This window comes from Xenopus tropicalis, chromosome 6, assembly GCF_000004195.4.
Source record: "Xenopus tropicalis strain Nigerian chromosome 6, UCB_Xtro_10.0, whole genome shotgun sequence".
Classification (NCBI taxonomy): Eukaryota; Metazoa; Chordata; class Amphibia; order Anura; family Pipidae; genus Xenopus; species Xenopus tropicalis.
This window is the reverse complement of record NC_030682.2, coordinates 87,409,942-87,436,874: the sequence shown is the minus strand read 5'-3', so window position 1 is coordinate 87,436,874 and position 26,933 is coordinate 87,409,942. Positions and strand designations below refer to the sequence as shown.

Genomic DNA, 26,933 nt, shown 5'->3' with positions numbered 1-26,933 from the left:
TGCTTCAAATTAAAGTTCTGTTCCTCCAGTCTAAAGGGGTGGCCTTTGGTTCTTTGTTCTTTTCTGTGTAAAAAAAATATTCCCTGCAATTGGTCTAATATGTCCTTTAATGTTCTTTTAAAGAGAAATCATGTTCCCTTGCATTTTCTCCAGAAAAAGCAAACCCTAGCATTGACAGTCTCTCCTTATAGTTTAAATCTCCAGAAAAAGCAAACCCCAACATTGACAGTCTCTCCTTATAGTTTAAATCTCCAGAAAAAACAAACCCCAACATTGACAGTCTCTCCTCTCCTTCTCCTCATAGTTTAAATTCTCCATCCCCTTTTACCAAATTAGTTGCATGTCTCTGCACCCACTCCAGCTCATTAATATCCTTCTTAAGGACTGGAGCCCAAAACTGCACTGCATACTCAATGTGAGGCCTTACCAGGGACCTATAAAGATGCACTATAATTTAGTGAATAACTCACAGTTATGTTATTTCTTCCAAAGTGCATAACCTTGCACTTATCAACATTGAACCTCATTTGCCAGTTTGCTGCCCAGTTTTCCTGCATGGAACTTTTAATTTTGCACAATTTAGTATCATTAAACAAGACAGAGAGAGTTCTTTCAATGTCCAGCTCAAGGTTATTAATTATCAAATTAAAAAGCAAAGGGCCAAGGATGGACCACTGCAGTACACCACTAACCACACTAGTCCAATTAGAAAATGCTCCACTTACCACCACTCTGCAATATATCCTTCAGTCAGTTCTGCATCTAAGTACAAATAGTATGTTCCTTAAAGGAGAATGAAAGGTAGAAACTAAGTAAGCTTTATCACAAAGGTCTATGTAAATACAGCCATAAGCACTCACAGAAACACTGCACTGTGTTCTCGTTCAAAAGATACAGGATTGCTTGTCTGTTTGTTTTCCTCTGCCAGAGACAGGCAGCTCTCTCCCCTCTCCTTCGAGAATGCTAAGAACTCCCCCCCCCCCTTAGGAATGTGTGATCTGAGCCAATCAGCAGGAAGCTTCCTCATAGTCTTACTAACTAAGCATGTACACCGGTCTTGGTGCAGGAGCGAGGCATTATGGGAACTTTCTTTACAGAGCACAGCGTTTTTTTTCCTTCTGATCATCTGAATGGGAGAAATATGGGGAAGGGCACTATTGAGAGAACTGAAGGTATGCCTGCATCTTAAGATTAACTCTTTATTAGCATTTCCTTCTCCTTTAATGTTATCTTCTGAGTGGTACTGTATCAAACTCTAAGCAGATCACATTCACCAGTCCAGGTTCCTGCTAACCTCCTCATAGAAGTCAATTGAATCCCCTTGTCTCTTATTACAACCTTCCAAAAGCTTTCCTACCACTGATGTCAAACTAACAGGCCTATAGTTTTCCAGCTGAGACTGGGATCCCCTCCTAAATAGTGGCACCATATTAGTAATTCACCAATCTCTTAGCACAATGCCAGACTTCAAGAAAGCCTGAAAAATTAAGCAAAGAGGTTTGGCAATCACAAAGCTAAGTTGGTTTAGTACCCTTGGATGAATAACAGCTGGTCCTGGACCTTTCTTTACCTTTTCATGGCCAAGTCTCTTTTGAATTACCTTTTGAGTGACCCATGCATCAATAGTGATATTCTTTATTCTGACCTACAGGTGCTTATTAGGGTCATATATATACAAGGTTGCAAAATTATTAACACTAAAAAAATTGCATTAAAGAAACGCATGTGGCAAAGAAAGAAAATACTTTATTTGCCTGCTATGAAACAGCACTTTTACACTTTGGTACCTGTTTTAGTTTATTATCCTTTGGTGGGTCAGTCCCACAGTTTGGTAACCACTGAGAGTGTTTTATATATAACCATTTCATATTTAGAGCCCATATTGACTCTAGCTGTACAGAATTAGAGACGGTTTGGGGGTTGCATGATTAGCATATGCAGGAACAGTAGCACAATGACATACACATTCACATATAATTGCTGTATTGTAATGCTGAAAACTACACACAGTGTCACAGTTAACATCTGCCTGTATCTTTCCATCAATCTCAGACATTCCCATGACTAATCCTACAGCTGTACGCAGATGCAGGCCTGGACAGAGGAAGTAGAAGTGAATGAACAGAAAGACTACATTACCTTAGGAATGGATACAGTAAAACACAAGATGGAATTGTGGTTTAAGGTACAGAAAAATTAAACAAATAATGTGCTAAAAGTAGTGATAAGCAGAGAGCCTGAGATCTTTATGCAATGGCTTCCAGTTCTACTACTGGAAACCTTAAGTCTTGGTTAATTTTTACTGTAGGGCAGAGAAGAGTGAGATATTTTTAGTATATGTATCAGGGATGACCAACTTGCAGCTCCCCAGTCCTGTGCACCAACAAAACTTACAGTGCCGCATTAACAATTAAAATCTCTTCTCAACATAGAACTCTGTAGCTAAGTACAAGGTACTATCTATCAATCATTAAATTTGGTGCTAATCAGAGAAGGACCTCAAATGTCAGGTTGCCTTGTGGTCCTAAGCAGGGGGTACAAATCTAATTCAGGGATGTTCAGCTTCTGTTTTTAAACTACCAAATTTCAACTTATCTCTGACCTACTTTGCAGCTGGTGTGATACTGGGTGTTACAGGAGAGCTGCGTACTTTATAATAAGTGATACAGATATTTAACTGAAGATTTTTTTTCCTATTGGTTGCTAGCACACAAGATCAGGTCCAAGCGCTGCCTGAGCTTGCTAAGAGATCCTCTGAGGTCTGCATGGTCTTTACTGATTATTAATCGTTATAGCCACATACACTCTATAGAAGCCTTGATTACACATACTCACTTGGGACTGAACAGCTTTTTGATATTACTGAAGATGACAAGAGTGTATAAGCCAAAGGAGAGCTCAGTCATCCCTACACATCAGTGGACACACAATACTGGGTACACTTTGGGTATACTTTCCTCTATGTAGCAGCACGCAGCATACAAGATACTGTAAGAAGAGATTTGTTTCTTCAGTGGGCCTCAGTAAAAAGCATTCTGTAACATTCCTAGAATGGGCCAGATTGGATAATACAATAACAATGGATCTCCTCATTCAATTTCTAAATGTCTCTGTAGATTTTTGTTAGATAAACTAGGAGATTTTCTCACCAAAATGAACCAGGCTAAGTTATCTTTCCTGTTGTATGTGTAAGTTGTATGTGCTGGTTTTAAACAGCTGCAGAAAGCAATGATTCTTGAATCTTCCTTTTCTATACATTTTCCAACCCTCTTGTGAGCAGAAAGTATGCAGCACTAATCCAATATGCCAGGTTTTCTCATGAGAATCTTCTAGATGTGTGTAGTTATTCAAGTTTCACTTGCTGCTTTTTTAGAAGCATTATTAAATCCTTTATATATATGATGACATATTTCACATTATTCTTGTCATGGTATGATCAGTGTCTATGATATGGCTTCTGACCTGCTGACTGGTGCCCAGGTTCTGTGGGCGGCATGTGGTTTTAGGAAGGGATAGCATTTTGTCATCAGCTAAATGTTTGCAATGGTGGGTGGAGGTTCATAGGGGGTTCATGATGGGGGTGCCTTGCTGGCTGGGGTGGTATGCTCTTGAGGTACCGGCTTCTGGTAGGCCCCAGATGCCCCAGTATGACACCGATATTAACTTGCAGAACAAAGATACTTTCAAAATATGACCTATTTTACGGCAATATATATCTGTATAAAACATTTTCCTGGGGGTGCCAAATAAGGGCTATGATTGGCTATTTAGCCTCTTTGTGGACTGGCAGCCTACGCAAGGTTCAGTTTGTCAGTACACCTGTTTTTTATGTGTAGGGATCCCCAAGATTTGGGGCCCCTAGGATGGGTTCTCCTTAGACAGGCACTAGAGGGTAGCCTTAGGGAATTGGACACCTAAAGGTGGTCCTAGATGTTTTTCTGCTACAAGGGAGTCTCCCCTGCATTTCTCACTAGCAACCACTAGATGGGGTGCTGGGATATATAAAGGGATGCAGCCATGTGAGTTCAGACATATTGGGGACTGCTCCAGGCAGGAGTACCCCAGGTACAGTTTAGATAGAAGTTTGGTAATAGATCGCTCCAGGAGTTATATGTAGGAAACCATAGGCTAGAATGGGCAGACATGACCCCTCCAGGAGTGGTAGTGAGGTTAAGACCTCCCAGCGTTACATCTGCTGGAGTGCAGGGCCACAAGTGGCTGGGAAGGTGCACCAGGTCACCGCTAGTCCAGGAGCCCGGATTTGAGGGTGCTCAGGCGTGAGTACCGGTGTGGGTCCCTGTGGTGAGGCTTCTAGCGTGAGTACCGGGGAGGGCTCCAAGAGGGGGTGCCTCCTGGCGCGAGTACCGGGAAGGTTACCTAGAGGGGAGCACGTGGCGTGAGTACTGTAAGTGATCCAACAGAAAAAGGGTCTCAATGAGTAGTAAGGAGATATGCCCTGCATGCTGTATCAATAATATGTGCCACTCCTGGAGAGGATTCTGCCTAATAAACCGTTGCATCTATTTCACATACAATCCTGTGTCTGCTGTGAGTATCTGCCAAGCCCAGAGGACCACTACCGAGCTGGTAAGGATTAACCCCAGGGTGGGGTACATCACCAGGAGTACGTGGGTCCCAAGAGGGGCATAGTATCCTGATCGTTTCCCAGGGGGTGGATTATAGTTCCACAACACCATCCCTGGGTGGAGGCACGCCATTTAGGGGAGAAATCCCTGTAAACCCCCATAGTAAGCGGGGGCTCAGGACTCCTGTAGCGCCAAGTATAGTGCTCCAATAGGTAGTGCCACAGAAAAGCGTCTAAAGTGGGCTACATATGCAACCATATTTTGCTTCCAAGCCAGCAATACAAAAACAAGAACCTGCTTTGAGACCACTGGGAGCAACATCCAAGGGGTTGGTGAGCAACATGTTGCTTTTGAGCCACTGGTTGGGGATCACTGCTGTATATACTCTGCACACTTGTCTAGCCACAGCCCTGCAACTTTCTTCAAGTTCTGTGGAAAAATCTAAGGCCAAGGAAAGCACTGATCATGACAAGAATTTGAGAGATGTACTTCCAATGCAACCTCTCTTAAGTCTAAAACAGTATATATCAAGGTGAACACAAACATTTGCATTCAAACATCAGTCAGAGCTGACTTGTTGCTGCTATTTTACATTTTCTCAATTTTTATGAAGTTGCAAAACATCAGCAAGATGTTTTGGAGAATTATTTTATCCTAGGAAATAAATTTGGCAGTCCCAACTGTGAATAGATTTTTATATGCAAAAAAGGACCACACATTGTACAAAGTATAGGGTTAATTTGCTATTAAAGCAGTGTTCCTTGTATACAATTGCTGCTGGCCTCTGTGCCCCATTTCAAACAATTCATGTTGTATATGCACTATTGCTACTAGACAAAGCCCAAACTCAGTAGTTAGGGGCCATTTACAAATTATGATTCTGTTTGAATTGCCATTCGGAGTGCAGATCTGTGGCTGCCTGCATGAATACAGCACTGCCTGCATGAATACAGCATTGCCTGACAGACCTTGGCCAGAAATGCTCTCTGCACAAGTACCAAGTTCATGGTCATGCTTTGGCGCTCTTTAGTGCTCTTGCACTTCTGCCCCTGGTCTATATAAATTACCTCTTATGTCTTCTAGATAGATGTATAATGAAGCATCAGTCTAAGCAAAAAAACCCAGCAGAAGCAGTTTGGAACATTGCTTCTAAATAAAGGATCAAATTCAGTTACGTGACAAAACTTCTCATGTTTTATGTCATAAAAACTAGATAAACGTCTTTGAGGAATTTTGGAATGGAATTAGGAGTTACATTTTTCTCACCTTACTAAATCTGGCCCATAGTCTGATTAGGAAATTTGTTTCTTTTAAAACTCAAGAACTTGTTATCTAAGAGATAACTAATTCACTCTTGTCCAAAATGTTGTGATATAGAGTATTATAAGTCCATTCAATGACACTTCAATGTAGCTCCATATACCTCTATTCCCAGCTCCCTTCTTTCAGTGTACATATGTACCCTAAAAAGAGATAAAGTGCAATACTAAAACTAAAATTTGGGGACAATTTTAAATTTTACAGTCATTTGAATGCATATGTTTGTGAGGCTGCGGTGGAAAATTTCCTACTGAGATTCAAGCATGGTTTAACAAAGTTTTAAAATTATACTGTCTGAAAATGTTGAACTCTAAGGCTAATGTCAAACTTGGCATTCTCTCAGCCAAAGGAGAAACTTGTCCCGGTGCCCATGATTGCTGGTATGGTTTTACACTAGAAAGTGATTCTACGAGGGCTTGTCAGATGGCTTTTTTGTCTTTTTTGACAGTCCTTTTTGCAGCCATGTTGCTGCACAGGTTGCACCACATAGCAAGGACAAAATTTGCACTGATTTGCAACAAATGCAGTTCTACTTTAATATAAGAAAAATCAATATATTGGGATTTATTAAGTGACAAAGTGCTAGCTGCAGAAACAAATGAAAGGCAGCCTTGACTCGATATTTCACTTGCCCTCTAGGCTATAAAGCACTACAGGCCCCCTAACTTGTCCCTGCATTTACACCACCCCTTTTATAATCTCACACCCTATATCCATCCATAACTGTATGTGGAATTGTGCACTGTGCCAATCTCATGAAGTCTTGTTTTCATGTGTGGGGAAAAAGTTCCCATGGAGACAAATGAGATCTCAGGACTTACTCCTGTACCCCCTAGACTTATACCTTTTGACCTGCATTCTTGTTTAATGACAGCTGTCCACTTACAGAATGGCTTACAGCTGTGCCCAGATGTTATATACATTCAATTCAACACAGCAATATATTAAATTGGTTGTGGTTAGTTAAACAGTAATACAGAGGGATTAGTTCTTTTTTAACTATGAAACTAGCCCTGCATTTATATTGCTATGTGTTCTGAGGGCATTAAACATGACATTTACATTTTATTTATTCTGCTGTGTTCTTGGATATTAAAGAAGAAATAAAGCACTGCATTTAACTTGCCATGTGTTCTATATGAATTAAATATTAAATTGCATTTAGGCTCCCATTTAGGCATTAAAGGTCAACAAGATGCAAGTTCACTGGCAGGCGCCAATTAGTTTGTCACCCCCAGCGACTCTAACATCTAACCTAGGACCCTTGGGCAGCACTCCTTTTCTCTAAAAGAGACTGGCCCAGGGCCAGTCTTTTATGTTATGCTGTAAACCAATGCCTATTAAAAGTCAATGAAATACACAACTGCTTGGCTCCAAAATGGGTGCAAGTTTAAATGAGTTATACTGTACGAAGGAGGTGCGCAGTTGAGTTGTACTTATTGTCCCTGTTAGTTAATAAGGCCTAAAAACTGTGTTCCACATTCAAGCTGGCCAATATGTAACAAAAAAAACAAAAAAAGAATTAGGCTGCAGTTGAAGTCAGAAACTACTGGTGGGTAATACAAGTTGCTCCAAACTTTCTTTTCTTGTAGTTTCTTGTTGCTGCAGCAAATCCCTTTGTATCTTGCTTTTTAATTTTAGAGAAGCAAAGCTGCTTTCTGGAGGTGTCTAGTCTAGAGCGAATCTGTCCCATTTTGCTTTACCGAAAAAATTTGCGAAACTGCTGAAACATTTGCAAAGCATGGCTACTACATGACTTTTTTGATGCACGTGACTTTTTTTCTGCAACCGAAACTTTTTCTAATGCCACCGAAACTTTTTCCCTCCTTCCCAAAAAATGCAAATCCATACCTGGTGAAGAAATTCCCCCATCACTAGGTGTCCCCTCACTGACCAATCATTGACTTCTTGCCTGGTTGCAGGAGTAAATAAGCCATACACAGCAGTTGACATCCTGAGCCTGAGATATAAAGAATATAAAATGTAAGTATTAAAAAAGAGGGCCAACTGCAAATTGTCAGAGAATACTACAGTTTATATAATAATAAAAAAAAACCCTGCTGCATCTTACATAGGAACTGAAATAGAATGAGAGTTAAAAAACTGGAGTTTGCCAATTTGTAAGGCACCCCAAATGACTAAGATATCTGACCTTTTACCCTGCACCAGACCTACTGTAGGTCCTTTCTTTCCAGGTGCCTAATCCCAGGTATCCCTTTGTTCACTGTCAACACTTGAATCTTGTGGTACGGTACATTTGCTGCTGTGGCTATTGTCCACTGATACTTTTCCATTAATGAAATTTTCTTTAAAAGCTTTTATTGGAGCAACCTGCAACATTTTCTTAAGCTACTTAATCAATTAGTGCCCAAACCTTTATATTATAGTGTAACAGCACATTGCCATCTATGGGTAGTTCACATCAAAACGCTCATATTACAAAGTATACCATTTCAATTTTAACTGGATTTTAATAGTTTTTTTTTTCCTATTTATTTTTTTGCAGGATATGTACACAGTGTGGAAATTGTGGACATAATGGTGTACTTTTTTGGTGAATGAAGGGGGCATTACATTATGATTGACAGATAATTGTAACATTGTTTATCCTTGAGATATTTTTGATAATGTGAACTACCACTACATGGCACTGTGATGTTGCTCTATCAAGTTTTCTCAGGAGCTTGAGACCTGAAGGGTCTGAAATGTTGCTGTTGCCCAAATTGCTCCAATTTAGGCTTTGAAATTTTTTTTGTTTAAAGTGTTGTGTATCAGTGCATACCCAGGCATCCTTTGCAATGTCCTGAGAAGGCTCATGCCAGTATAGAGCAGGGCTGGAACTAGGGGTAGACAGAAGAGGCACGTGCCTGTAGGTAGTTTGGGCACTTGCCTTGGGCCCAGCTCTGGTATAGAGCTTTCTTGAAGCTTACTATATTACATACTGTATGCACATACCTCCAAATGGTTTCATATTTTGAGGGGCAGAGCCTGCATCATTGACCCAGAAAAAGGCAGGGCTGTAGGGAAAGTGGTTGGAGTTTGGGCAATGTGCATGACTGTGCTCTAATTTTGTCTCTAATTTGGGGGTTTGCACCCAGTGAAAATCCATGCAAGGATTAACTATTGGTGGGAAAACCAATGGCAGATTAACACTCTGCACTAAAGGCAAGCTGGCCCAGGTACTAAGTTCAATGATTTTAGTCACTAGGGATTGTTTAAACGTATGCTTATTTTCTATACCATAGCCTATTTACCTTTTATTTTACTCTGCGCTTTGCTTTAGAAACCCTTATATTATTATAAACTGACCCTTTAATATAAATCTTAAATTTAAACTTTAATGTGAATGGTGTTTTTTTTAAGAAGATTACATTATAATGATTATTTATAAAAAAATACCTAAAAAAGATTTAAAAATCTCTAATGTAAATGATTCAAACGTCAGGTTTTCCTAGAAAAGTTCACTTGGCCCCCCTGCAAAGACATCTTTGGAGGAGGACCCAGGAAGCGCCTTCAGGTCCCTGCCCCACCCCCCCACTGCTCCCCCCACTACCACTGCCTGCAGCAAAAGAGCAAGCAGGAGGCAATAACCTGTATGTTTGTGGAGTGTGGTAGAGTACCCTGTCCTAAATGTCAAAACAGCCTGACCCTGATCAACTGGGACCATCAATTTAAAGGAACAGTAACACCAAAAAATGAAAGTGTATAAAAGTAATAAGAATAAAATATACTGCTGCCCTGCACTAGTAAAACTGGTGTGTTTGCCTCAGAAATTTATATAAACAAAGCTGCTGTTTAGCCACAGGGGCAGCCATTCAAAGGAGAAAAGGCACAGGCACATAGGAGATAACAGATAAACATTATTGTATTCTAGAGAGGTCATCTGTTATCTGCTATGTAACCTGTGCCTTTTCTCCCTTTTTCCAACTTTAATGGCAGCCCCCATGGCTACACAGCAGCTTATTTATATAAACTATAGTAGTATTACCGTAGCAAACACACAACTTTTACCAGTGCAGGGCAGCAGCACATTATATTTTAATTACTTTAAAACACTTTCATTTTTTGGTGTTACTGTTCCTTTAACCTAAATGGGGTTTTAATCTACAAGGAAACTTTCCTCTGTAAAAAAAAATTTAGAAAGAAGACAAACAGGGAAGCAACTAATACAACTGCCAGCACAGACTGCTGACTGCATTGCTTGTGATCTAGTAGGAGGACAGAGAGCTGTGCCCATATTGTGAAATTCTGAGATGGTGCCACATTAACAAAAAATATACACCTTTGCTTTAACAAATCTGACCTTGTTTATTAATAGGGTATTTTGCTTAAAAATAAAATAATAATGATTATTAATTTACAATATAGATAGCAAAATTACAAGTCTCTATCTTTTTTGTGTCTTTTAAAAATGATTTAGCTTTTCCTCTGGTTTGGAATTTTAGCACCCATTTGGGTACTGGGGAAGTTACACTAGCAACCAATGGTTTCAATCACAGTTGACTGCAGGTTGAATGGAAGATGGCCTAAATAAAATAAGTATTAAAAACTAATACTGTAGGCTCACAGAGCAATAGGTTTGTAGCTGCTGGGGTCAGTGAACCCCAGCAACCATACAGAATGGTGAACTAAAAACTAAAAGAAGTAGAAGGCAAATAAATAAAAAATATAGAAAATAAAAAATTAAGACAAACTAGGAAGCTGCTAAGAACATCATACTAAAAATTTGATAGAAGCTGTTCAGGCCCCAAGAAGAGGAATCATGCATTACAAGGGCCATTTACTAATACCTGTACTCAGAATTTTTTTTCCTATTCAGATTTTTTAGTGCTAAAAGCCACAGGGAAAAAAAGCCACAACTTTTCTGAGATTTACTACGCATCCAAATGGCTAAAAATCTGACAATTAGCCAGCTAAAGGTGGCCATACACGCACCGATATTATCGTACGAAACCTCGTTTCGTACGATAATCGGTGCGTGTATGGCATGTCGGCGAGTCGACCGATATCACAGGAAGCTGCTGATATCGGACGACTCGCCGATCGGACCAGTTTGAAAATTTTGATCGGGCGCCATAGAAGGCGTCTGACCAAAATTCTCCCTTCAGAGCTGAATCGGCAGAAGGAGGTAGAAATCCTATTGTTTCTACCTCCTTACCTGCCGATTCAGCCCTGAATGGTGTGTGGCGGATCTTACGATGTTTCGTGCGACCGATGGTTGTACGAAACATCGTCAGATCGCCACGTGTATGGCCACCTTTAAACTTGCGAAGGTCATATAGGAATAGCGTCTTTTTTAGTTCCAACTTTCTAGCAAATGCCACATTCGTGGAAATGAGTTTTTTTAAATTTTTAAAAATATATTTCAAGTATAAAAAGTAAAAATGAAGGGTTTAGTGTAACCTGAAACACACTGTGTATTTTGCCACTGAAGCTCTTTTGAGTAGTGATGAGCAAATCATTTTTGATTCACTGGAAAATGTGTGAAAATACGGAAAAATTTACGAAACACAGGTGCCACGGATCTTTTTTGATGCTCGCGCCTTTTTTTTGACGCAAACCTAATTTTTTTTGGTGAAATTTCACTTAAGTTTCGCGAACTAATTCGCCAATGGTGAAATGCAGAATTTCCTTGCAAATCCATGCCTGGCGCAAAAATTTGCTGACCACTACTTGTGAGTGCCTGGACTGGAAACTTTAAGAACCCTGAGGATTGCCTGGTTACCTGGTAGTGAAATGCCATTATCTGGGCTAATTTAAAGCAGAGTACTCATGCACAGACTTAAAAAGTGTTTGGAAGGTGAACAACCCCTTTAAATATGTTTGTATTGAATGTTATAGTTGGTGCTTTTAGTAGGTGCTATTGTGGAAGGTTAAATTAGTTTCAGTGAGGTGTTTGTTTATATGCCATTGCCATAAATAAAAAAACAAGACTGTGCCTTTATTATCTTTTTATTCAGGACTGCTGCTGCTGCACATTTTATTCTGTTAGTGATCCTAGCAACCAGGTAGCAATGGAACATAGCCTGCCAATTCCTGTTGCATTTAATTGGCATAAATTCAAACCACTGACTGGTTGCTAGGGTAACTCTAGAAACCAAATAGCTGCTGAAATGCCAAGCTGAAGAACAGCTGAACAAAGTTGGACAACCCCTTTAAAACACCAGTGTGTCACTGCACTAAAATACATTCTTAGATATAGTCCCCATCCAGTTTAATTCCTGCCACCGAAATGTTAATTAAGGGTCCCAACTATTTCTAACCTAATTATTTGGCAATGAAGCTGACTCTCTGACATAAGCTTGTTTCAATCATAATCCCAGTCACAGTAACATAGTAAATTAGGTTGAAAAAAGACATACGTCAAAAACATATGTCTGAAAAGGTTCATTTCAAAGTGAAAACAAAGTAAACCTTTTATATATATATTACCCTAAACAGCCTCCAGAATTACCTACCTTTGTCCCAGTATTCTGTCTGACCTGGTTCTTCAGTTAGAAGTTGATTGTTTCCCTTGCTTCCTTGTGCAGAGTGAAGCCCCGCCCCAATTCCTGTTCAGTTCTCTCATGACTTCGACTACTGTAGTCGAAGTGGAGAGCCCTCTGCGCATGCCTGGAGCCAGTCTGTGCATGAGCAGGTTTTTTTGTTTTTTTTTAATGAGGGAACTGAACAGGAAGTGGGGGTGTGGTTTCACTCTGCACAAGGAAGCAAAGGAAACAAGCAGGAGAATTCAACTTCTAACTAAGGATCCAGGTCACTCTCAATGCTGGGACAAATGTAGGTAATTCTGGTGGCTGTTTAGAGTAATTTTACTGATAGAAAAAAAGGTTTACTTATTCTTAATGCAATAAAAAAAAACTTTATATACATGAATGGGATCTATTATTTGGAAACCCATTATCCAGCTGATATACAGTAATGTCAGTCTCTATAGAGTCCCATTTGTGCAAACAATTGCCATGGCTGTGCTATAACACCATTTGGGTCTTTTGAGATGCATAATTAGAACAATTAATAAGTCCTGGCTACAAAATGCGTAAGAAAAGGTGATTATTCCCTCATTTTAAAGGCTCTTACACCTGGGTTTCATACAGGTTACTTTTAGCATGTTACAGAATGCAGTATGGTTTTACAATGCTAAGAAATGTAAATGGGATAAAATACAACCATTTTCTTTTCTGCTATTTCATGACACATGCTATGTCCTGTCAGTTACTTGAGCTTAGGGACTGACTCATATATACTGTATACATAAAATATAAATGTCACAATACAAGGCTTGCATAAACTTCTATGACAGACAAACCTAATTTTCTGCTTGATGATTTGTGACAACCCCTAAGCTTAGCTTAGCTGCTAAAGAGATGCTGAACCTTTATACTGGTGCAGTAAGTTCATTATATAAAATAAAGAATTCCTGTCTATATATGTTTTAGTTCTCCTTTTATGTAATTGGCTATGTAGTCAAGGTTTGGTAATAACATTTATTTTTTCACATTAGATTTCCCTCTGCTTTAGGTTACTTTTCCCCCTACTTTGTCACCAAAAATAACAATTACAGTAAATGGACTGAGCTCTAAAAGTTTCACCAAAGCTCAGTGCGTTGTTCTCTTGTTTCCAAGACAAAAACAACCTATATGTTTAAATACCGATTGAAACTTTCAGAAGCATAGAGGAAGTTAACACTTTTAGAACTCTTGCTTTGCAGTTCCATCACTTTCTATTCAAGTTTGTGGGACTCAGAAACCATGGAGTAAAGCAGCCACCACTAGAAGGCAGGACCTTACAAAAAATAGAAGATGGCTCATTCCTTCTGTTGCTATGGTGTCCTCAAGGAGACAGGACCTCTCAGGCACTTATTGATTTACTGAGGCCAACTTCAAGCTGGCACCACGTGTTGATCTGGAGCTCTCCACACAGGAGTCCCTTTACTTAGGCTTCCCCCAACATAGGATCACTTTAATAGAGCTTTCATAATATAATAATGAGTGCCCTGTCCATTATTCAGTATGAGTATACTCACTTACATAAACTGCTTCCATCCTCTGTATATGCAGAATAAATGCACACAGTCACAATGTACCTTTAAGAAAATAACACTAGAATCTGCTTGAAACTTTTCATTCAGTTTTCACACTAATAAGCAGCAATAAAGGAAGCCTGTCTGGAAACAGGCCTATGACATTGTTCCACACTGTGTTCTGTTCAAAGAACAGAAAGTAAATATATACAGTAGGGTTGGGGATGGGTAATTAAACACACTGGATGGTAACTTTCAAAGTTATTTTTTTACATGTGCTTTTATACTTGGGGCATTAAACACATACACAGGAATTTCTATTTTCTAAACCTAACCTTTAATGTTACAAAGGGAATTGTGAATGTGTGTCTTTTTTATCCTGCTTGCCTTATAAAATGAATGACTCGTCTGTGCACTAACAACCAACCAAATGATTTTCAGTGTTTAATCTTCCAGTATGAACATATGGATTAAAAAGATCCTTAAATTATTTAAATTATATTAAAGCATGCCTGGCATCAATAAGATATTTTTACTTTTTTCCAACATTGCTGCTGAAAATAATTGTATATTGCTGGGATACTGACACCTTTCTTCCAATACCTAGAATCTACGGAATAACTATTTTAATTAAAAAAAATGTTTTGTTTTTTTTGCTTGACCTTCCATCTGCAATTCTTTTAACCAATGCTGCATAATGGGCTGCTGTCTGCTTGCGTCAGGAAAAGCAGGTTACAGCCTGACTTACATTGCCGCCAAAGAGAAATGAAGTTTGCTAAAAACATATTTCAGCCATTAGGCTAAATCTATCACAGTAAAAGCTATATGAATAAATATATATCAACCTATTGTAATGCAACCTAATGTAACATAGCAACCAGGCAGAAATCTTTAAAACAGACTGGTAGAGCAATTTGAAAGGGTCATTATAAAACAAATAAAAAATAATAATCATAAAATGTAGATTGACAATCATTCTGCTTTCTGGTTGCTAATGCAAATGGCTATAGCAACCAATCAGCATTTAAGGTTTTGACAAAAGGTAAAACAAATTCAATAACCAGAAAAACTGCAAAATTATCTAATTACTTTCATCTAGAAATAATTAAAGCGAACTTCCTTGTTTGAAAATGAACACATGCATAGTCCATCCTATGTCCATGCTTCTATGGACATCATTTTGTTTTTAAATTAATATGTATCAAGATTTTGTGGCATGGATGTGTGTTTCTCATTTGCTTTTTAAAAATTAGATTCTTTAAAGTGCACCAAAATAGGCATGGTCAGCTGGTGGCAAGTCTACTGATGATGCTTTTGGAGTGCTCTGTGACATGATGCTTCTTTGTATGCTTCTGCAGTAACTGTTTGTCAGGGGATGAATAGTGGCAAAAGCTGCACTCAAACATCTCCCCTGTGTGGTGACGCCGAACATGCAGATCAAGACTTTTCTTCTGTATACTGTAAAGAAAAATATATAAGGTTAACTATTCAAAACTATTCTCATGCACATTCTATATTTAGCTTTGGTACATTATATACTATAATATATGCACAAGAGCCATAAATATCCTGTAAATAATATCCCTATAAATGGTGCTTATTGATTTTTGTCACATGAAAAATGCTGTCAGTAAAAAATTGACAATTTGTTCCTAAATTGCAGTTTGCACACTGCATTTGAGAAAGGTAAAAGGTGACCCTCATAGTATGATTTATTTTTTCTGCAACCTGGACACCAATTCACATCAAATCCTCTTTTTATTCACTGTGCGTTCCAACAGTCCCCAAGAGGGACCGAAATGTTGGAATGCACAGTGAATAAAATTAAGAATTGACGTGGATTGGTGTGCTGGTCCTCCTTATAGGTATTTACATGTTTTTGACTTCAGCACCCGCTTATTGCGTTGGTTAGGAGTGCGGACACACAGCTTGACTTAATATAATATATATAGTGAATATTTTACCTCATGTTGTATATATGAATATGTCACTAAGGAGTTCCATGGCCATATATATTTATTTATACAGGTCATGGAACTCCAAGGTGACTTCTAATAAATATATATATGTATATATACAGTGGCTTGCGAAAGTATTCGGCCCCCTTGAACTTTTCCACATTTTGTCACATTACAGCCACAAACATGAATCAATTTTATTGGAATTCCACGTGAAAGACCAATACAAAGTGGTGTACACATGAGAAGTGGAACGAAAATCATACATGATTCCAAACATTTTTTACAAATAAATAACTGCAAAGTGGGGTGTGTGTAATTATTCAGCCCCCTTTGGTCTGAGTGCAGTCAGTTGCCCATAGACATTGCCTGATGAGTGCTAATGACTAAATAGAGTGCACCTGTGTGTAATCTAATGTCAGTACAAATACAGCTGCTCTGTGACGGCCTCAGGGGTTGTCTAAGAGAATATTGGGAGCAACAACACCATGAAGTTCAAAGAACACACCAGACAGGTCAGAGATACAGTTATTGAGAAATTTAAACCAGACTTAGGCTACAAAAAGATTTCCAAAGCCTTGAACATCCCACGGAGCACTGTTCAAGCGATCATTCAGAAATGGAAGGAGTATGGCACAACTGTAAACCTACCAAGACAAGGCCATCCACCTAAACTCACAGGCCGAACAAGGAGAGCGCTGATCAGAAATGCAGCCAAGAGGCCCATGATGACTCTGGACGAGCTGCAGAGATCTACAGCTCAGGTGGGGGAATCTGTCCATAGGACAACTATTAGTCGTGCACTGCACAAAGTTGGCCTTTATGGAAGAGTGGCAAGAAGAAAGCCATTGTTAACAGAAAACCATAAGAAGTCCTGTTTGCAGTTTGCCACAAGCCATGTGGGGGACACAGCAAACATGTGGAAGAAGGTGCTCTGGTCAGAGGAGACCAAAATGGAACTTTTTGGCCAAAATGCAAAACGCTATGTGTGGCGGAAAACTAACACGGCACATCACTCTGAACACACCATCCCCACTGTCAAATATGGTGGTGGCAGCATCATGCTCTGGGGAGCGCTTCTCTTCAGCAGGGACAGGGAAGCTGGTCAGAGCTGATGGGAAGATGGATGGAGCCAAATACAGGGCAATCTTGGAAGAAAACCTCTTGGAGTCTGCAAAAGACTTGAGACTGGGGCGGAGGTTCACCTTCCAGCAGGACAACGACCCTAAACATAAAGCCAGGGCAACAATGGAATGGTTTAAAACAAAACATATCCATGTGTTAGAATGGCCCAGTCAAAGTCCAGATCTAAATCCAATCGAGAATCTGTGGCAAGATCTGAAAACTGCTGTTCACAAACGCTGTCCATCTAATCTGACTGAGCTGGAGCTGTTTTGCAAAGAAATGGGCAAGGATTTCAGTCTCTGAAATGCAGAGTGCAAAGCTGGTAGAGACATACCCTAAAAGCCTGGCAGCTGGAATTGCAGCAAAAGGTGGTTCTACAAAGTATTGACTCAGGGGGCTGAATAATTACGCACACCTCACTTTGCAGTTATTTATTTGTAAAAAATGTTTGGAATCATGTATGATTTTCGTTTCACTTCTCACGTGTACATCACTTTGTATTGGTCACGTGGAATTCCAATAAAATTGATTCATGTTTGTGGCTGTAATGTGACAAAATGTGTAAAAGTTCAAGGGGGCCGAATACTTTTGCAAGCCACTGTATATATGTTTTTTGGAACTAGGACAGCACTCCAAGGATTTAAAGAATTGTGAACAAAATGTAAATGCAAAGAGAAACGTTTATTACTCAACATTTCGGTCTCACACAGAAACCACTCCAGATGAAGGTTTCTGTGTGAGAACGAAACGTCAAGTAATAAACCTTTCTATTTTTTTTATTCACTATATATATATTATATATCTCCTTGATATATAGATCCTTGGTAAAGGACCAAAATGTTGGAATTTGCAGCATGCGGTGAAATAAAAATATAATCATTATTCAATATGGAATATGGAGTGCTGGTCCTCTTTCTTCTTGTAAAATTAACAATTGCCTGAGCACCCAAGATTAGAGAGTGGTCTGAGTGTGGACTTACCAGCTATATGAACACTGCTGACATTTATAAGGCTTCTCACTGGTGTGGGTTCTGATATGTCGGCGCAAAGAACTGGCATCTATTGAGGCATATGAGCATAACTTACATTTAAATGGCTTCTCCCCTGGATAAATATTACAAAGAAGACAAAGAAAATTATAGGTGTCAAACCCTTATGACTGCAGTTTTAATCAGCAAGGGCATTGGGATGGCATAAATACTTAACTTATAATATATAGAAACTTTTTATTACATACTGAACATTACTATTAGTATGAAAAACATTAATTATGCCCCCCCCCCACAGTTTTACTCCATGTAGTGATGCTTTACCCACCATCGGGTTCAGAAGCAAACTATGGTTCATAAATTCAATGTGATCACCAGAAAATCCCATTTGCCAAGAACGTCATCGGGCCTTGGAAGAGGTCTGTGATTGATTACTCTCCATAGGTCCCTTATGTGATCCAAACATTTTCCTAAAGTCCATCTTTAAAGGGGCAATATATCCCCTTGTTCCACATGAATTCAATGAATAGGGTTTGTGCCTAAACATACTTTGTGTCAATTGTTTTAATTATGAAAAATCAGAAAAAAGTCTGTTCATTTAATAATGAATTTAAAGGGCTTATTTAAAAATGATTACATGTGCTTATACACATTACTTGCAACCTGCTTTGTTGAAATGAACATGGGCAGAGTACAGGGACACAAGGGGAACTCTATGCTTCTAAACTGGTCATTTGAACTAGAAATTAACACATAAGCACATAAACACTGTCCAGCTTAGTTTGCAATGTACCACTCATTTAAGATAAACTGAACAAATCTCATCCAGTTCTGGGGACTGGTATGTAGGAATGCATTTTTATTTTCATCAGACTGTGGAGCTGTTTCACAGGGATGCCTAATCCTATAGTTAATTAGAACAAAACTAGTGGGCGAGGGCTTATTTACTGCTTTTGATAGACCCAAAACGTTAAAAAGTTAACTGTTAACCTGTTAAACTGACCATGATTTCATGTATTGGTAACCATGCAATAAGTAAAAAACATTTGAATGCAAAGCGGGAGGGACTGAACCCAAAATGTCTGAACACCTAAAGCAATAAGTAAGAAGAAAGCTGTAGAATAAAGCTGGCCATACACGTGGCGATCTGACAATGTTTCATGCAACCATGTTTCAATGTTTCATCGCACGAAACATCGTCAGATCCACCACACACCATTCAGGGCTGAATCGGCAGGTAAGGAGGTAGAAACAATAGGATTTCTACCTCCTTCTGCCGATTCAGCGCTGAAGGGAGAATTTTGGTCAGGCGCCTTCTATGGCACCCAATCAAAATTTTCAAACTGGTCCGATCGGCGAGTCGGCCGATATCAGCAGCTTCCTGCGATATAGGCCGACTCGCCGACATACCATATACGCACCAAATATCGTACGAAGCGAGGTTTCGTACGATATTGTCGGTGCGTGTATGGCCACCTTAATAGTTAATAAAATCTCATGCGGGTAACAAAAGGGACAGCAGACAAAACAGCTGTTGGGGATGGAAAAGGCAAAGAGGGCCTGCCTAATTTACAATTTGAGTATAGGTATGGGATCTGTTATCCCGAAACATGTTATCCAAAAAGCTCAGGAAGGTCATCTCAATTTTAAGCAAATAATTCGCATTTTTAAAAATGATCTCTTTTTCCCTCTCTAATAATAACAGTAGCTTGTACTTGATTGAAACTAAGCTGCATGAATCTATATTGGTGGAAAAACAATCCTACTAAGTATTATTTCATGTTTAAATTATTTTTTTACTACAATAAAGGTATGGTGATCCAAATTATGGAAAGACTCCTTATCAGGAAAACCCCAAGCCCTGAGCATTCTTGATAACAGGTCCCAGACCTGTGTAGGTATGAAAGTAAAATCTTCCTAAAAGAAAAGCGAAAAAAAAATTGTTTAAGGATGTTTTGAAGTAGAAAATTGGTGGAAATAGAATATGTTACGCTCATCTCTATGTTTTGTTAAAAGAAAACTACTGCATACAAACAAAATACTTGGCAGAGGAATGGCTCAGAGAAGCAGAAAGCAAGAAGAAAATGTACCTTATCAAATACTAAAGCAACATTTGTTCCAGCATCTGTTACTGTAATTAGATATCACCATACAACGTATTTGTTGATATTTCTGAGTTTGGCTTTATAAACTCACCAGTATGAACCCTCATATGCTGTATTAATGAAGCCTTTAGTCTAGTTTTATACTCGCATTGTTGGCACTGAAATGGTTTGTCTCCAGCATGCACTCCCATGTGCCTCTGTAATGCCAGCTTAGAAGAACACTTCCTATAAAAGACAAGCAGCAGTTGAAATACTATATAGAAACATGTACACATTCGTCTTCTGAAGCACATATGCTCCATATGTCCTGTTAGGAAAAAAAAAACTAATAATGCCAGGAAGCATTTTGTCGGTGTCAGCAATAATTATCGTTTTTGACAATCTGTGTCACCAAACCAAGGCAATAAGCTGCCAATAGGCTACCTTGCAAAGGCGAACATGGAGTAGTTTAAATTTCCATTTTTGCCCTACTGGGCTCAAGAAATCAAAAAAAGTAAAAAGTAAAATCTCTATTCCTCGCATCTCCAGCAAAGAGTTATAATGCCCCTTTAATACAGTTTTCTGGGCCTTAAAATTTAGTAATTCTTCCTGGCCTGTAGATCCTTAGATCACTAAAAAGATTAAAGGAGAAAGAAAGGTAAAAACTAAATAAGCTTTATCAGAAAGGTCTATGTAAATACAGCCATAAGCACTTACAGAAATGCTGCACTGACTTCTCTGAAAAAATATTTCTTGTGTCTGTAATTCATGTGCCAGAGACATGCAGCTCTCTGCTCTCTCCTGCTCCCTCCTCTCTCAAGAACTCACTCCCCCCCTTAGGAATGTGGATCTGAGCCAATCAGCTAGAAGCTGACTCATAGGGGCACATTCATGAAAACACTAGTTCGAATCCCGAATGGGATAAATTCGGATTGGATGCGATAATTTCTTAAGATCACAAATATCACGAATATGCTTACGAAAAAATCGTATTAGTCACGATAATATCGTATTGCCGATCCGAAAGTCACAAAATTTTCGTATCTGAACGGTCGTAAAATTCAGGAAAACTTTTCCGACTTTGATCCTTCATTGCATGATTTTGGAAGCCTTCCATAGGAATCAATGGCACTGTGTAGCTCCAACCTGGCCCAAGGAAAGTCAGGATACCGAAGCTTGAATGAATCCGAAACTTTCGTACTCGGCGCGACAATACGATTTTGTTTGTGGATTAGTAAATGTGCCCCATAGTCTAACTAACTGAGCATGTTCACTCGGTCTGCATGTCTGTGCAGGATTGAGGCATTATGGTAACTTTCTTTTTTTTTCTTCCTATTTGGCTTCTGATCTTCTGAACAGGTGAAATATGGGGAGACTTAAGGGCACTATTGAGACAACTGAAGGTATGCCTGCAGCTTTTATTAGCCTTTCCTTCTCCTTTAAGAAATAAAGCAGGAGGTTACACTAATAATTTGTAGCAATGCCTTTTATAAGAGAGGGAGAAATAGATAGGAATATGTATTCAAGCCCGTCTAGCAATGGCAATTACTAAGATTTGTGTGTTAAGCAGGGTAACAGGTTCAACAATGCCACAAATTTGTTGCTGGATCTTGGCCTCATTGACCTGTCCAGCAATGGCAATTACTAAGATTTGTGTGTTAAACAGGGTAACAGGTTTAATAATGCCACAAATTTGTTACTGGATCTTGGCCTCGTTGACCTGTCCAGCAATGGCAATTACTAAGATTTGTGTGTTAAGCAGGGTAACAGGTTCAACAATACCACAAATTTGTTGCTACATCTTTGCCCCATTGACCACAAGGGCCTTGAAGTGTCTCTGTTCTCCAGCAACTGTTGAACATTTCTGTGAATCCCCTGATATCTAGTGCTAGGAGAAGCACTGCAATAATAGCTGGTGGGTTGCAGCTTGCACGTCCTTAATTTAGAAAAATATATATATTTTAAAGGTTAGATGCTTAAATGTTTTGTTTTAAATGGTAAAACAAATACCTGCTGCAAATATTACAGGTGAATTCTCTGACTGGAATTTTCAGTGGCTTGGCAGAAACACTGGCCTCAACAGCAACTATGTGATCTTCTGTTTTCTTTTTCTTAACACTTTCTCTGGTCTTCTGTTTGTGATGGACATGTTTTTGATGTCTGTTCATTTGATAGTTGCTCGTAAATGTTTGCTCACAAAGTGGGCATGAGACAGACCCACGTTTTTTATGTTTGGCCAAGTGTGCTTTTAGCTGTGCCCTGTATGTATGGAAATTACTTTATTTAGTATTTTGCATGACCTGCCATCAAGCATGAACATAATCAATATGAACAAATATAAAGATGTTTAGGTTACAGTTACAGTACTTTATGTAAAAAAATCTGTGATTCTAAGATGTTTAACTCTAGGAAAGGATAAAATAGCAGCCCATGAATTTAGCATTAATAAACTTACACTCCGCCTTTTTTTTAAACTGGACCCACATGCATACATTTTCAGGCTTCAATCCTGATAATGTTTGGGCACAAAATCAAGTGCTGATCAGCCTGATCAATACATGGAAATGTGGGACTATGAAGATGCCCAATGACCCCATAAACCTGGAGATGGGGATGACAGCCAACTTTTTTAAATGACTGTTGCATGTTTGCCCAGTTTTATAATGATCCTTCCCCACTAGTAAATGTTTTGGGGAAGGCAAATGCATTAAATGTAGATACCTACTCTCTGTAAAATCTTTGGTTGCACGTACTACATAAATAGGGCTGAAGACTGCTGTCATGAACGCACAGATGTTTATAGATGTTGCTCCATTCATGATCTGCACAGTAAAAGAATAAAGTCAACAAATGTAGGAGAGTACAAATGGCTACCATCTTTATCATACCTAGATTAAATTTTGCAGGCTGTTAAACTATATATCTTTTCAAATAAGAGCTTTACGATCTAGGGAAACCCATAGGCTACAGAAAAATCAACAGCAGCACACCAAAGCAGACACATTATTTTCAGTGATCTAGCAGAATTATTTCTGGAAGCATGTAAAGATATATATACTATCCTGGTGAAACAAAGATAAAAATGTGGATTTAAAGAGGACTATAATTATTTTCACAAATGCTGGATTAATTACCTAAATATAATCATTTCCGAATTCTACATTTTTTTTAAGATACGGATTAAACACAGCTTAAACGCAGTTAAAGCTGTAATTCCAGCCACACTTTTGAAGATTGCACAAAATTCTTATAAGGCCTAAGAGAAATCCTTTTTACTTGTGCTTCTTCACATTGTGTACATGTGCACTATAATACAGCAATAACCACTCCCTGCCATCACACTACCAAATACTGGTCTCCTCTTCTTCAACACTAAAATTATCTCTAATTAAAGATTTCGCTAAAATGCAAATATTTTCTGTTGTATTTATAAAATAAAATGTTGCATTTCCCTACATGTTTTTTTTAACCCTCCTAGGAAATATAAAACCACATATAATGTATGTAATGTCATATCAGTATTATATCAAACAACAATATTCCTGTATTTTTAAGAAATTCTAATGTTTCTGTGCTATTGGTCAGTTTTAAAAAACTTGGGAGGTTTTTTTCAAGTTCAATTCATTGTTGTTATTTTCAAACATGGACTGTGCCTTCAATTGTTGGAAAATGATAAATTATATAAACTATGTATTTATTGTTTAACTGGCCTCAACAGAACAGTGAAAGAGGTTGTGCCATAAAGCACACAATAGGCTTTTTTAAAATAGGTGTTTTTATGAACTGTAGGTTTATGCATATATTGTTTTATCTCCCTGTTAGCTGTCTTATAAGGAACTCAATAAACAGATTAGAAAACCGAAAACCTACCAACAAATCCACATTGCCAACATTTAAACCCATCTTCATGATGGCAACTCAGGTGCAAATTTCTGATATGTTCTGTTTCAAAAGAGGAAGGGCATTTTGTGCAGAAGAAGGCATCCTTTTTTGTGTTATGGATTCTCATATGTGCTTTCCAGGTTCTGCGTTTCAAAAAATGTTTCTTGCACACCTGGCAATTATAACTCATTTTTATACTCTTGTGAGTGTTTAAGTGCTTTTCCATTGCACTCCATTCCAATATATAGCAGTTACAATGCAAACAGTTAAAACCTCCTTCCTTTCTGTGACACTGCATATGCACTCTGTAACAGTCTTTTGATTTTAGCTGTAGCAGACAAATTCCACACAAATACCCTTTTTTGTCATTAATGCCTTTTTCCATACTCCTTCCTATTTGGGCAAAATCTTCATCTTTTGTAACTTTACTGTGTCTCCTTTTCAGTCTGATTTTTGAGGCCTCTGTTCCAGATGATGAAGAATGTGTCTTGATATTGGAGATTCTGCAAAGGCCAAGTGACAAGAGATGCTCACACTGAGCATCTTCCTCGTCTTTACTTTTTCTGGATGTTGGAGAGTTTGTAGTATCGGAAGGAGGAACTGATCCCACAGTAGCAGACTCGTCTAGCTGGAAAGGAGAGGGCTCCTCTCCAAAGAGTGAATTCACTTCACTTGTATTGGTCAAGTTTGCATTGTCACACTGATCGCCAATGCTCATATCACATGAATCTGGGCTCATTGTGTTCAGCATTCTATAGACAGGCAACAAGAAGGGCATTTTTTCCAGGTTCTCCTCATTCTCTTTGTTTTCTTGAGTAATATCCTCTCCAATGCCATAAGAATCATTTTCTTCTTGATCAGTGTTTATTTCCAAGTCTCTAGACAGGAAGTTTAGTTGGTCTAGCTGGTGAACATCAGACACGTGAAGACACATTTTATTTTTCAGACTGCTAGTAAACTGGCATACCTTGCACCTATAAATTTCAACCAAAAACACTTCCACCAGGTTGGCTATTTGTACATCAAAGTCATCAGCGAGTGAAGTGTAGAACCTGGAGGTTGCAACTTCTGCAGGAATTTGTAAGGTTGCTGGTGGGGTACACTGGAATTTAGACTTCAGTTCATTCATTTCTTAACAGGCTGGCACCTAAAAAACATAAATTGCAAATTTACTTTGCTACATTTCCTCACTTTCTCCTTGCAATCAATATTTTTTTCAGTTCTCTTCTTAACTAAAATATAATTTAAAATGTCTGATTATTATTGTCTACTGCTAGTAACCCGTGGGCTCTTATCTGCTGTAACTTCAGAGATTACATGAAGCACTTGCCATTGGCTTGGCCTATTCCTTGATTTAATCTACATTAAGGAGCACTTACTATTGCTCGGGAAGCAGCAATGGCAACTTTTTTATGAGACGTAACACAACAGTTACATCAGGAAGACACGCAGTATAACTTTTAAGAACATGAATCATTAACAGCATAAATTGAGCTCAAAATGATTTTGACAGAAAAAAAGGAACACATTACTTATAAGAGAAACATGATACATTCCCAACCTGTAAAAAACAGTTCAGTCTGAGCCAATAAGCTGGAATACTTGTCTGCAGTAAAACAAAATAGCCTCTCCTATTTCATATTAGTTTGAATTAAATGGCCTTAATCTAATGCAATTTTAATATATCTGCTTATGTATAAATCCTGTCGCAACAAGCATAATAATCTTTCAAGGGTCATTAAAGAACTGCAGTCACTATTGTTAGCCCGCAGCCCCGTATTCCTACTTACACCATCTACAAAGCTGTAAATTGCAGTTTACAGCCTCCTGTCTTAGAGAAATCCCAGCGCCTCAAGTCTCATCACGCGAGACTGGCATCATAACTACACGTAAGCGCCGTGACGCATCACGTGGCCTCCTTGAGTTGAAGTCGGCGTAATACAGCGTAAACCTGTTTGTAAATTGTGGCAGTCCCTTTCAAAATCTATTTTTTTTGTGTTCCTAAATTCTACTTTTGTTAGAGAAGAAGAAATAAATAGGAAAGACTTGACTTTTGTGTTAAATTGTCGCCATGCCCTCCGCCACCCTAGTTCCCTATTTCTTTAGAAGTTATTTATGTTTGCGCCTTTGATTTATGCCAGGGAATTAAAAAGATTTTTTCTTGGTTGCTAGCAGTACCTACCGCCCTCCAAGCCACTTTATTCACGTTGACCAAAAAGGAAAATTGGATGTGCAAAGTAGGGCCCAGAGAAGTTACCATTTTATTTATTTTTTTGCTTTAGTTATTTAACATTTATTGAATATTATGTAAGTTACAATAACAATCTCTGCGTTATAAGGAAATAAACATATTAAAACGCTTAGTGCTTCTATGATATCCTAATCATAGGTAATTGTTTCTCTGGAAGAGTCAGTGACGCATAACAATACTTGTGTTGACAAGAAAAAAAAAATGAAAGTTGATATTAAGTACAATTAAAAGAAAATAATCACTAAAGCGCTTGACAAGGTATTCATAACAATATTTAAGTTTTTTTCTTCACCTTAACATCTACGCTAGTAGCATTAGCTGAACAATTTGGCATAATTATTTCCACATATCATACTGATTAGACATTTATTCGAGGACTCGGGCTCTCACTTAGTTCTTCCAGGGGCACAAATCTGCACAATGGTAATAGTATTTGTATTTATTGTGGAGTGAAACTGTCAGGTCCTCCATAAAATACCAATTTCATTTATTGTTTTATACCATGTTTCAACTGTATAAGGGGCTCTTTTTCCAATGCAGGGGAATTATTACTTTAGCTTCTACTGATAGTTACAGCAGTAGCTCCCTTTTAGTAGAGTCATTGGGCCCTGGTGTAGTTACCTGGCTCACTATTACATATCTATTTCACCTGGTCCCAGGAGGGGTTATTACTGGGCATAGCAGCCATATAAGGTCTAAGTCAGGGGTAGGGAACCTA

General features: G+C 38.6%; 1 protein-coding gene across 5 annotated transcripts; it reads right to left on the bottom strand.

Annotated features, from left to right (window-relative positions):
• Positions 1-14,012: 14,012 nt before the first annotated feature.
• On the bottom strand, positions 14,013-25,860 carry LOC733928 (novel zinc finger protein). 5 transcript variants are annotated; one of them, XM_012964842.3, is made up of 7 exons: positions 25,755-25,860; positions 23,953-25,111; positions 22,808-22,904; positions 22,093-22,341; positions 20,195-20,328; positions 17,990-18,113; positions 14,014-15,384 (listed from the first exon to the last, which is right to left on the bottom strand). In XM_012964842.3, the coding sequence occupies exons 2-7, from the start codon at positions 25,091-25,093 to the stop codon at positions 15,210-15,212; spliced, it is 1,920 nt and encodes a 639-aa protein (XP_012820296.1). In that variant the 5' UTR covers positions 25,094-25,111; positions 25,755-25,860; the 3' UTR covers positions 14,014-15,209.
• Between the last annotated feature and the right edge of the window lie 1,073 nt (positions 25,861-26,933).

What these genes read in the sequence shown, in the direction of transcription:
- LOC733928 (XM_012964842.3), bottom strand. Translation starts at nt 25,093, where the DNA reads ATGAATGAACTGAAGTCTAAATTCCAGTGTACCCCACCAGCAACCTTA. An exon ending in GCATATGAGGGTTCATACTG is followed by an intron (nt 18,114 to 20,194) that starts GTGAGTTTATAA and finishes ATATTTATCCAG; the next exon opens with GGGAGAAGCCATTTAAATGT. An exon ending in CAGCAGTGTTCATATAGCTG is followed by an intron (nt 15,385 to 17,989) that starts GTAAGTCCACAC and finishes TTTTCTTTACAG; the next exon opens with TATACAGAAGAAAAGTCTTG.